This window comes from Coregonus lavaretus, assembly GCF_964263955.1.
Source record: "Coregonus lavaretus genome assembly, chromosome: 15".
NCBI lineage: Eukaryota > Metazoa > Chordata > Actinopteri > Salmoniformes > Salmonidae > Coregonus > Coregonus lavaretus.
Genome location: NC_140002.1, coordinates 39,324,571 through 39,337,543, shown reverse-complemented (window position 1 = coordinate 39,337,543; position 12,973 = coordinate 39,324,571). Strand labels below are relative to the sequence as shown.

At 44.8% G+C, this 12,973-nt stretch overlaps 1 protein-coding gene across 1 annotated transcript; it reads left to right on the top strand.

Moving 5' to 3' along the window:
• Positions 1-2,438: 2,438 nt before the first annotated feature.
• LOC311143219 (insulinoma-associated protein 1a-like) lies at positions 2,439-3,698 on the top strand (the record flags this gene model as incomplete). Its single annotated transcript, XM_084179023.1, has 1 exon — positions 2,439-3,698. The coding sequence occupies one exon, from the start codon at positions 2,439-2,441 to the stop codon at positions 3,696-3,698; it is 1,260 nt and encodes a 419-aa protein (XP_084035149.1).
• Positions 3,699-12,973: the final 9,275 nt, after the last annotated feature.

The following is a 12,973-nucleotide window of genomic DNA, read 5'->3' as shown; positions in this document are numbered from 1 at the left end:
CAAGTTCTAACCATGATTAACATTTCAGAGGTGGTTAGTCATTCATAATTTCTGTTTCTCAAAAGGTGCTGCTCTCATCTCTTCGTGACTCATTTCTAAGACTGTGCAATCCACGTTTAATTGCCTGGTTGTGATTGTGCTCTTATTAGCCTAAATGTTCAAACAAGTTTCTATATTATTATAATAACTATAACCTACTAGGGCTGAATTCATATGTCTATATGGCTCATAAACATATCCTGAGGGGCCATGCAGCGCATTGCTCTTTTTGATTAGGCTACATGTTCAAAGCAACATTGTGTAACATTGTCTAGTTGTATCAGAATGATTTAATTTAGGTTAACGGGATTAGTTTGAACAGGTTGACGAGTCTATAGGCTATATTGTGCGTGGCCATGGCGCCTTTTTAAGAAGTGTTATTCTTCATAAGCCTCAGTGGAGATAGGTATTCCGTTAGTTTAAAAGCGCCACATTTGTGATTCCGTTTAATTATGCCGCTGCTGAATTGTGCGTCTGAGCCGCCAGTAATGGGGTAAGTCAGGCAGGTCACGTCAAAGAATAGGACCGAATTCAATTCTCCAGCTTTATGCAAATAGGGTGTCACAGAGGTCAGGGCGGGCGCGTGGCTTGTGCCTCCAAAGGCACACGCTTCAAACTTCCAATTCCAACAAAGGCAGAACATAAAAGAATTGGGAATGTCCCCCCTTCCACCCCCAACACATATACAAATACACGCCCCTCGCCCCTCCATACCGCAATCCTTCTCGCGCTCTAACTTTTTTTTGTCTCCTATCCCCAAAGGACGAAAAAAATTCCAATAACAATCAACGCTCCCCAGAGACAACAGACCGGTTGGGCGACACCGCACAACGGCTGGGGGATGTGTGTGTGTGTTCGTGCGTGCATGCGTGCGTGCATTTGTGGGTGTGCGAGCATATTCCAAACTAGATTGCTGCGGATGACAAGACAATGTCTGTTTCTGCATGGGACATGCTTATTCTTCATAACAATATTATCTGATGTCTATTTTAAATAAATGTTGACATGTTATAGGCTAAAGAAAAGTAGGCCTATAAGAAAACAGGCAAAACGTTATTATTTTGTCTGTGTTGATAGGCCTAATATCTCTATCAAAATAGGAATTGGGGATGTTGCAATAACATATTCTATTGCCTTTTATTTCAAGAACTTTTGCGACAATATGCATACACAAAATGTTGATGTTAAGCCCAAAAGACTCTACAAAACATTAATCAATGCAACTGACTTCTTAGATTTATGTGCATTGTTTAAGAGCCAACATTATCTCTGTCCATAGTTTACAGGAAGATGTTTTGTCTGTTACCGTTACCGTTGATTGATTTCAACCGTTTTGTTGGCCTTTACAAGATAGCCCTGATACAGATAGCCCTGCTGCTATTCCAAATGTATCACTAATAATATTTATTTTGGAAGGGTGGGGGTTGGGTGGGTCTGTATATGTGATGTGCTTTTGCGCCAGATTGTGGACATGTGATGAAAATGGTTAATTTCGCTGACAATGACACGACAGACTGTTTCTATTGTTGAGTCGAGACGTTTGACAGTGGGGGTATTGGTTCTGGGCAGTTTGCCACAACTAGGAAGCAGAGTTGATGATGCCTATTAAAATAATTAGGATCCCCTTAACACCAGGGATTGAACAAATCATATGGAGTTATTTTTTGTGTGCTTTTTCTTCTCTTAATGTTGAATCACACATTTTAATTAAATTAAATTGTTCAAATAGTTGAATGCCCCTGAACGCCTACGTGTAGGCTAATGTGCATTTGAACAGAGCATTGAGCACTGATCTGCTCAGATTCACTGGTGTTGTGCCTCTTCTGCTCTGTTTCTTTGCCCCCAAATTGACACAAACCTGACTCCCCCGCCCCCTCCGCCGCAGGCACTTTTCCCCTCCTTTTGATTCGTGCGTTTTGATGAATGGACGGACGGCTGTGGCACGTGTGTGTTGAATAGAGTCTCAGAGGACATGGGAAGATAAAGGCAGGATAAGTGTGGTATGGCTCTGTGTAATCTGCATAATGGCTAGGAACCGTCAAGGACGGGGCAAGTGGTCGGGGTGGGAGTGGGGCGGGGGAAGACTGGGGGCCTCGGCAATAGGGGAGGCTGACATCTGCCGCTGTGCTCCTCAGAGACTCCCGGTGGATCATGTTGCCGGGCCTTTCTATTGACGGCTGGACTGCTGCCATCTGCGTCCTAACTGACGCACAATAACCGCTTGGGTCCTTTATAAAGACCGAGACAAACGACAGAGGGCCAGTGTGGACAAGTACCGCAGAGAGAACAGGACGCATTACGATTACACACGCCTCTTTACAATCCTTGGCCTCGACTTTAACAGTGAAAACGTATTGAGGTTGAAGATAACGCGTCGTGTGTGCTTCTTAACAGTCACCATGCCAAAGGGTTTCCTTATAAAACGTTCTAAAAAGGCTGGTCCTGTTTCATACAGGATGCGCGAGGAGGACTTGGCGCTGGTCGCCAACTGTTCTCCGCTAGTCGAGAATGCCCCAGCTCATGCACTGCCCTCCGTGTGCCACAACTTTATCAGAGTTCCGAGCCGGGTTATTTGCGGTGGAATGCCAGAGTCTCACTGCGCGCCCTCGCTGAGCCTGACCCGACCTGACAGCGAGGGATATCAGTACCCATCAGAGGACGCCGCTCATCAAATGCTCAGCTCTCTTTCTCCTGCTCCAGAAGATACCTTTCCCGAGGCAAATTTGGGAAGCTTCGCCATTGATGGCTCCCCAGTGTCGCCGTCTCTTCCAGAGATGACCACCAGACTGGACATCATGTGCGGGAATGCTAGATATGCAGCAGTGAAGCGACCTGCCTTCTCCAACTCCAAATCTCCCTATACTAATTCCAAAAAGCGCAAGTCCTCAAGCTCCCCAAATCAAGAGAAGAAGTCCATCGTCCGAGATGAGGTAACCACATCTCCCGTCCTCGGGTTGCGCATTACGGAGGAGGCAGAGGACGAGGTGAAGCAGCGCTCCAACACCAGCAGTCCGCTTGGAGAGTTCATCTGTCAGCTTTGCAAGGAGCGGTACGCGGACCCTCTCACTTTGGCCTTCCACAAGTGCTCTCGCATCGTCCGAGTCGAATATCGCTGCGACGAGTGTGACAAAGTTTTTAGTTGTCCCGCTAACCTGGCCTCCCACCGACGTTGGCACAAGCCAAAGGGTTTCCAAGTGGAGAGAGTTTCGTCACAGAGAGAGGAGAGCCGACCTGATACACCAACAGCCAGAGATGCGCTCCCACCCTCCCCGCCACCCTCAGACTCGGGCTCTGATGAAGAAATTATGTTCAGCTGCCCACAGTGTTCAAAGAAATTCAGAAAACAAGCGTACCTGAGGAAACACCTGGCCTTGCACAATAGGAAAGCAGCTAGTCATACCCAGAATCAGACTCCGTCCTCTCCTTTGGCCATAGTCACAGACCAACAACACAGCTGCCCGCTCGAGTCCGGCCGGGAATCACCCCAGCCCTGCGCCAAATACGCAGGGGCCGAGCGCATCACAAAGGTGACAGGAGAGGTGTTTCCTTGTCGATTTTGTGGGGATAATTTCTTCTCCTCCCCTGGCCTCACCAGACACATCAACAAGTATCACCCAACGGAGCGCAGACAGGTGATAGTTTTGTCCCAAACTATTTAATGACCTGAGGCGTTTGCTTCGGCATTATGACTTAATTCCGTTTGGACAGAGTTATTGTAAACATTTGTTTCACCTCACAAAGGACTGAAATCACAAATGTTCCTCCTGAATAGTATTTGTGTAAATGTTTTTTGTTTTGTTTTTACAAATGCATATTTATCTATCTAATCAATTATTTATTTGATATTTATTTGTTTATTTAATAATGTATTTGTTTATTTATTTATCTGCCCACATTTGTATTAGTCGTGTTGCTTTTGACTGGGTTGATGTGCGTAATGACAAAAAAAGTAATTACGCATTGCCTCAAATTACCAAACTAATGTCATATTTGTACTTGAAACCCAATATTATCATGCCAACTTCTTCCTGAAATAATAAAGAGAGTATACATCTACTCTGCAATTGTGTATTTATTATAGAAAATAGCTCATGGTGTTTTCTGACTTTTTGTTAGGCTACATCCATTTTCTGCAACATCTACTTTCCATACAAGCTATGTATAAATACTCCAACACCAATTCCAAAAATATGCTCTTTATTTAGAGTTGATGATGTGATAGATAGACTATTGAGAAACATGGTCAATTCCATTGCCCCATTTGATACAGAATAGGCCCGACCGACAATCCATTTGCAACTTTATGCATCGACCTTGATAGTGGTCATTTGGTTCAAGTTCAGGGGAAGTGGGGCAAGGTGCAATATGATAACGGTTACTGGTCTTTAGTTCAGCCTGGTCTCATAGACTAGACGCAACATAGTAAACGTAAATCCTGGACACTGAAATGAGTATGATACTGTATACTGATCAGAATCACATACAGAAAAATACGAAATGCTCTGAGACCAAGTTGCAGCGTTGTACAGACAGAAGGCTGTTCTTCTTAGGGTAAAAAAAATCAGGAATAACAATTTTGCCTATATTTGCGAAAATACACACATGTTGTTTTCATAAAACGTAGTCATTAGCCTATTATCCATTTGAAAATGTAGCTATATTACCATTTCAAAATGTGTTGGAAATCTGACACAGCAGTAGGCCGTACGTTTTCACCGCTATTAAAAAAAAAGAAGGAAATTGTTGAAATTGAAATGGCTTTTTAATAAAAAGTAATGGAAGAGTCCTTCATTCATTTTGGCCGCAAGAGATCCTCTCATATCAACTGAAAACAATTGTTGTAAGCTACGCAGGTATCATCCCGCACCCTTGTGGTACAAAAAATTATTGCTGCCGCTTGCCCCAGAAAAGGGAACGCTCCCGCTCCTTGAGTAGCCTGGGTACCAGTCTTAGCTAACATTCCACTCCTGTCATTTGCCAAAGGCAAAGACTACTCCTTGAGCATAGTAGAGTAGAATGGAATGAATGGAATAGAATGAATGGTCAAAGAAGCGTTGAGAATAAATAAGTCCTTATGACGTTTGTTTTCCAGTGGCTTTCTGTACCATACCTCCATGCCGAAGGTTTTATTTTTCCAGAGACAATCGGGTAAATGCTTAGCTACTTGTTTGTATTTATGAATATTTGACAGATGCCTTAATTAGAAGTATTTGTAATGACACTGGTAATTGTTGTGAAGATAAAGTAGTAATAGCATGAAGTAATGTTCCCCTGGGAAAAATGGAGTTCCTCTAAGTCTAGCAATACAATACATAATTGTGCTGCCATCAGAAAGTGCTCAAGGTTCTCCACTATGAGCCTTTTGGTGGTCATGGTATCAGTAGCATTAGACATTGTTACAATAAGAGATTACAGGTTTGATCATGTTTTCATGATACTCTGGTACTCTTCTCTGTGGTGTGTGTGTGTGTGTGTTTAGCCTGGAGTGCAAGATGGAACGTCAACCATCACTAACAAACAGGCATTGACTGGAAAGGGCAAGACTCCCCATACCCCTCTGAACACTCAATAAGCCTACATACTCACCTACAACATTTTACTTTTGCATGGAAGAATGACTTCAGAATCCAATATTTACAGTCCACACTGTCATCAAACCTCTCATACTGCTGTGTGTTTTTATGTCTACGACAATCATCATTAATGATCTGTTATGCAGGCTCAACAAGCCAGTTGCTGCTTTCCTGGCGATCTATTTAATGGAATGTGTGCTGAAAGCTTGAAACTGCTTGTCTGGGGTCGACTCTACTTCAAAAACCCCTGGAATGACCTGGGTAGGTAGGTGTTTGCATTGGATTGGGGGCAGTCGCAAAAAACCCTCTCCAATGTTTTACAACAACAAGAGTGTCCCACTGTCCTCTCTGTATTTTCTCCTCTCTGCCCATCTTTCTCTCTCTCCCTCTGACTTTTTCATCATTATCATGAGCCTCGTTGACTTCCTGCTGTCACTCATCGAGTCTGAGTAGAGAGCTCCAGTGGAGGCCAGGCATCCCACAGTCTTCTGCATCCTCTAGATCTTCAAAGGGGCCTGGACCATCTGAGCGTTCCGGGTCTTGCATACCATCCGGTGGGATGCTGAGTGTATTCCAGCTTTAACTCATTATTCTTACCGACCACCCCTGTTTGATTTCTCGTCATAGCACTTCAATGGATGAACACTGATACCCCAAGTACATAACCTATATGAATACATCCCTATCTATACTGAACAAAAATATAAATGCAAAATGTAAATTGCTGGTCTCATGTTTCATGAGCTGAAATTAAAGATCCCAGATACGTTCCATACTCACAAAAAGCTTATTTCTCTAAAATGTTGTGCACAAATTTGTTTACATCCCTGTTAGTGAGCATTTTATCCTTTGTCAAGATAATCCATCCACCTGACAGGTGTGGCCTATCAAGAAGCTGGTTAAACAGCATGATCATTACACAGGTCCACTCTAAAATGTGCAGTTTTGCCACACAACACAATGCCACAGATCTCTCAAGTTTTGAGGGAGCATGCAATTGGCATGCTGACTGCAGGAATGTCCACCAGAGCTGTTGCCAGAGAACTGAATGTTAATTTCTCTACCATAAGTCCCCTCCAATGTCATTTTAGAGAATATGGCAGTAATAAAGCCCTTTTGTGGAAGAAAAACTCATACTGATTGGTTTCGCCCCTGCCCAGCCATGTGAAATCCATAGATTAGGGCCTAATGAATTTATTTCAATTGACTGATTTCCTTATATGAACTGTAATTCAGCAAAATATTTGAAATTGTTGCATGTTGCGTTTACAGTGCATTCGGGAAAGAATTCAGACCCCTTGACTTCTTCCACATTTTGTTATGTTACAGCCTTATTCTAAAATGGATTCAATCTACACACAATACCCCATAATGACAAAAAAAAACAGGTTTTTAGAAATGTATTAAAAATGGAAAAAATGAAATATCACATTTACATAAGTATTCAGACCCTTTACTCAGTACTTTGTTGAAGCACCTTTGGCAGCGATTACAGCCTCAAGTCAAATCAAATCAAATTTTATTTGCCACATGCGCCGAAAACAATAGGTGTAGACATTACAGTGAAATGCTTACTTACAAGCCCTTAACCAACAATGCATTTTTTAAAGTAAAAAAAAATAAAAAGTGTTAAGTAAAACAAATTTAAAAAAATAACTAAAGAGCAGCAGTAAAATAAAATAACAGTAGGGAGGCTATATACAGGGGGGAACCGGTGCAGAGTCAATGTGCGGGGGCACCGGCTAGTCGAGGTAATTGAGGTAATATGTACATGTGGGTAGAGTTAAAGTGACTATGCATAAATTATAGACAGAGTAGCAGCAGCGTAAAAGAGGGGGGTGGGGGTGGCGGGGCAGTGTAAATAGTCTGGGTAGCAATGATTAGCTGTTCAGGAGTCTTATGGCTTGGGGGTAGAAGCTGTTGAGAAGCCTTTTGGACCTAGACTTGGCGCTCCGGTACCGCTTGCCGTGCGGTAGCAGAGAGAACAGTCTATGACTAGGGTGGCTGGAGTCTTTGACAATTTTGAGGGCCTTCCTCTGACACCACCTGGTTAGAGGTCCTGGATGGCAGGAAGCTTGGCCCCAGTGATGTACTGGGCCGCACGCACTACCCTCTGTAGTGCCTTGCGGTCGGAGGCCGAGCAGTTGCCATACCAGGCGGTGATGCAACCAGTCAGGATGCTCTCGATGGTGCAGCTGTATAACTTTTTGAGGATCTGAGGACCCAAGCCAAAACTTTTCAGTCTCCTGAGGGGGAATAGGCTTTGTCGTGCCCTCTTCACGACTGTCTTGGTGTGTTTGGACCATGATAGTTCGTTGGTGATGTGGACACCAAGGAACTTGAAGCTCTCAACCTGTTCCAATAAAGCCCTGTCGATGAGAATGGGGGCGTGCTCAGTCCTCTTTTTTTTCCTGTAGTCCACAATCATCTCCTTTGTCTTGATCATGTTGAGGGAGAGGTTGTTATCCTGGCACCACACGGCCAGGTCTCGGACCTCCTCCCTATAGGCTGTCTCATCGTTGTCTGTGATCAGGCCTACCACTGTTGTGTCGTCAGCAAACGTAATGATGGTGTTGGAGTCGTGCCTGGCCATGCAGTCATGGGTGAACAGGGAGAACAGGAGGGGACAGAGCATGCACTCCTGAGGGGCCCCCGTGTTGAGGATCAGCGTGGCAGATGTGTTGTTACCTACCCTTACCACCTGGGGGGCGGCCCGTCAGGAAGTCCAGGATCCAGTTGCAGAGGGAGGTGTTTAGTTCCAGGATCCTTAGCTTAGTGATGAGCTTTGAGGGCACTATGGTGTTGAACGCTGAGCTGTAGTCAATGAACACCATTCTCACGTAGGTGTTCATCTTGTCCAGGTGGGAAAGGGCAGTGTGGAGTGCAATGGAGATTGCATCATCTGTGGATCTGTTGGGGCGGTATGCAAATTGGAGTGGGTCTAGGGTTTCTGGGATAATGGTGTTGATGTGAGTCATGACCAGCCTTTCAAAGCACTTCATGGCTACAGACGTAGTCATTTAGGCAGGTAATCTTTGTGTCCTTGGGCACAGGGACTATGGTGGTCTGCTTGAAACATGTTGGTATTACAGACTCAGTCAGGGACATGTTGAAAATGTCAGTGAAGACACTTGCCAGTTGGTCAGCACATGCTCGGAGTACACGTCCTGGTAATCCGTAGAAGTGATTTAGCTCGTCTGGTAGGCTTGTGTCACTGGGCAGCTCGCGGCTGTGCTTCCTTTTGTAGTCTGTAATAGTTTTCAAGCCCTGCCACATCCGACGAGTGTCAGAGCCGGTGTAGTACGATTCAATCTTAGTCCGGTATTGACTCTTTGCCTGTTTGATAGTTCATCGGAGGGCATAGCGGGATTTCTTATAAGCGTCCGGGTTAGAGTCCCGCTCCTTGAAAGTGGCAGCTCTACCCTTTAGCTCAGTGCGGATGTTGCCTGTAATCCATGGCTTCTGGTTGGGGTATGTACGTACGGTCACTGTGGGGTCTTAGGTGTATGTTAGTGAGCACCCGATCTGTCCTCTCTCAGACGTGGCCCCAGGACAGTTGTACACCTACACATCCCGCAGGTGGAGGAAGAAACGACAAGCCCACACCTCAGAAGATCCCCGGCTCGTCTTCCCTCCTCTGAAATCAGGTACGTCCTTATCATGGGATACTGCTCAGCTTAATAATACTAAAGCTGTGTTGACATTTTTGTGTGCCCCTCTGCACAATTTTTCTGTTTGTTCTTTACTCATTTGTAAAGGTTGTTTGTGGTTCTCCCTGTCTGTAGAGCTGGACCTGGGGTTGAAGAAGGATTCCCTGTCATCATCTGATGGCAGCAGTCTGGAGGCCCTTCTGAAGGGAGAACCCCTGGACAAGCGGGGTCCTCCGGAGCTCCGAGGGCCTGAGGAGGAGTCAAGTCTGGCAGACTACACTGAAGGGGCAGTCACCCCTGCAGCACGTGTCAGAAAGGTACCATAGCCTTCTGTGGTTGGAGGGACCGTGTGTGATACCTAGCTTGTTTATTAGTCCTCCAATGACATTAGCTACAAAGCGGCAGCTCTACCCTTTAGCTCAGTGCGGATGTTGCCTGTAATCCATGGCTTCTGGTTGGGGTATGTACGTACGGTCACTGTGGGGACGACGTCATCAATGCACTCAATAATAAATAATAATAATATGCCATTTAGCAGACGCTTTTATCCAAAGCGACTTACAGTCATGCGTGCATACATTTTTACTTATGGGTGGTTCCGGGGAGCGAACCCACTACCCTGGCGTTACAAGCGCCATGCTCTACCAATTGAGCTACAAAGGACCACATTGATGAAGCCAGTGACTGATGTGGTGTACTCCTCAATGCTATCTGAAGAATCCCGGAACATATTCCAGTCTGTGCTAGCAAAACAGTCCTGTAGTTTAGCATCTGCATCATCTGACCACTTTTTTATTAACCGAGTCACTGGTGCTTCGTGCTTTAGTTTTTGCTTATAAGCAGGACTCAGGAGGATAGCGTTATGGTCAGATTTGCCAAATGGAGGGCGAGGGAGAGCTTTGTATGCGTCTCTGTGTGTGGAGTAAAGGTGGTCTAGAGTTTTTTTCCCCCTGATTGCACATTTAACATGCTGGTAGAAATTAGGTAGAACGGATTTAAGTTTCCCTGCATTAAAGTCCCCGGCCACTAGGAGCGCTGCCTCTGGATGAGCGTTTTCCTGTTTACTTATGGCCTTATACAGCTCATTGAGTGCAATCTTAATGCCAGCATCGGTTTGTGGTGGTAGATGGACAGCTACGAAAAATATAGATGAAAAGTCTCTTGGTAAATAGTGTGGTCTACAGCTTATCATGAGATACTCTAACTCAGGCGAGCAAAACCTAGAGATTTCCTTAGCATTAGACTGGAGCTTTCTCCAAAATATCCAGTCCATCATGTCCACCTGCCTCCAGTCCATGGGGGCCATCATCCTCATGTTCACATTCCTCTTCATGTTTGCTGTCATTTTCCGAGAGATGTTCTACGAGCCTGTCCCGGAGAGCTTTGCACCATGTTCCGGACAGCATTCACCCTGTTTCAGCTGCTCACAATGTCTGTGTCAAGCATGGTCTAGAAGTTGGGGATCATCAGTTATCATCACATGATGTAACTACTTGAGGTCATGATGTTAACTTATTTTTTTTAAATGAAAGGTGAACCCATATTATAATCTTCCTTGTCCTGTACATTGTGGTGGAATACTTCACTTTCCTCAAGTGAGTAAGCTTAAAAATGTTGCAACAAAGACACTACGGTATGTTTATTGTCCATTGAGATTTTCCCTGCAGTGTCTATTCATTGCTGTCCTTGTCGACAACTTCCAACTGACAATCAAAAAACTGATGATGTCAAAAGATCCAAAAGGTATTCAGACCATGACAAACAATAAGGCAAGACAGATACTGGAGTAGATTTAGCTGAACATTGCATTCTTTCTGTATTTTCTACTTTAGTTAGACATATATGAGGACGAGATTCAGTCAATGAAGTTAGGTTGGTCCTACATTTTCAAAAGGCTACCACATAGCACATGTGGGTGAGGCTAAATGCAATCAATACACAAAGGCAAACTTCTGGAGTAGAGCACACTAAATACATTTTACTTCCATGTAAATGTATGTCTGCAAATGTCTAAACAGCCCAGGAATTGGTCTTCTGATTCAGCTCCTAAACTAAACTCAGCAAAAAAAGAAACTTACTCTCACTGTCAACTGCATTTATTTTCAGCAAACTTAACATGTGTAAATATTTGTATGAACATTACAAGATTCAACAACTGAGACATAAACTGAACAAGTTCCACAGACATGTGACTAACAGAAATTGAAAAATGTGTCCCTGAACAAAGGGGGGGTCAAAATCAAAAGTAACAGTCAGTATCTGGTGTGGCCACCAGCTGCATTAAATACTGCAGTGCAGCTCCTCCTCATGGACTGCACCTGATTTGCCAGTTCTTGCTGTGAGATGTTACCCCACTCTTCCACCAAGGCACCTGCAAGTTCCCGGATATTTCTGGGGGGAATGGCCCTAGCCCTCACCCTCCGATCCAACAGGTCCCAGACGTGCTCAATGGGATTGAGATCTGGGCTCTTCGCTGGCCATGGCAGAACACTGACATTCCTATCTTGCAGGAAATTACACACAGAATGAGCAATATGGCTGGTGGCATTGTCATGCTGGAGGGTCATGTCAGGATGAGCCTGCAGGAATGGTACCACATGAGGGAGGAGGATGTCTTCCCTGTAATGCACAGTGTTGAGATTGCCTGCAATGACAACAAGCTCAGTCCGATGATGCTGTGACACACCGCCCCAGACCATGACGGACCCTCCACCTCCAAAATCGATCCCGCTCCAGAGTACAGACCTCGGTGTAACGCTCATTCCTTCGACGATAACCGCGAATCCGACCATCACCCCTGTTGAGACAAAACCGTGACTCGTCAGTGAAGAGCACTTTTTGCCAGTCCTGTCTGGTCCAGCGACGGTGGGTTTGTGCCGATAGGCGAAGTTGTTGCCATGATGTCTGGTGAGGACCTGCCTTACAACAGGCCTACAAGCCCTCAGTCCAGCCTCTCTCAGCCTATTGCGGACAGTCTGAGCACTGATGGAGGGATTGTGCATTCCTGGTGTAACTCGGGCAGTTGTTGTTGCCATCCTGTACCTGTCCCGCAGGTGTGATGTTCGGATGTACCGATCCTGTGCAGGTGTTGTTACACGTGCCACTGCGAGGACGATCAGCTGTCCGTCCTGTCTCCCTGTAGCGCTGTCTTAGGCGTCTCACAGTACGGACATTGCAATTTATTGCCCTGGCCACATCTGCAGTCCTCATGCCTCATTGCAGCATGCCTAAGGCACATTCACGCAGATGAGCAGGGACCCTAGGCATCTTTATTTTGGTGTATTTCAGTCAGTAGAAAGGCCTCTTTAGTGTCCTAAGTTTTCATAACTGTGACCTTAATTGCCTACCGTCTGTAAGCTGTTAGTGTCTTAACGACCGTTCCACAGGTGCATGTTCATTAATTGTTTATGGTTAATTGAACAAGCATGGGAAACAGTGTTTAAACCCTTTACAATGAAGATCTGTGAAGTTATTTGGATTTTTACAAATTATCTTTGAAAGACAGGGTCCTGAAAAAGGGACGTTTCTTTTTTTGCTGAGTTTACATTGTTTTGACCTTTTCAGGCAACTGAGGACATTCAGGGGAATGACCACGAATAGAGAAATAACAAGGGTGAAACTTGGTAAACAAAACAACCTTATTTCTCCATCAGTGATGACAACTGTCAGATATTATCCTTTGATAACTCATATTAAAGCAATGAAACCCAG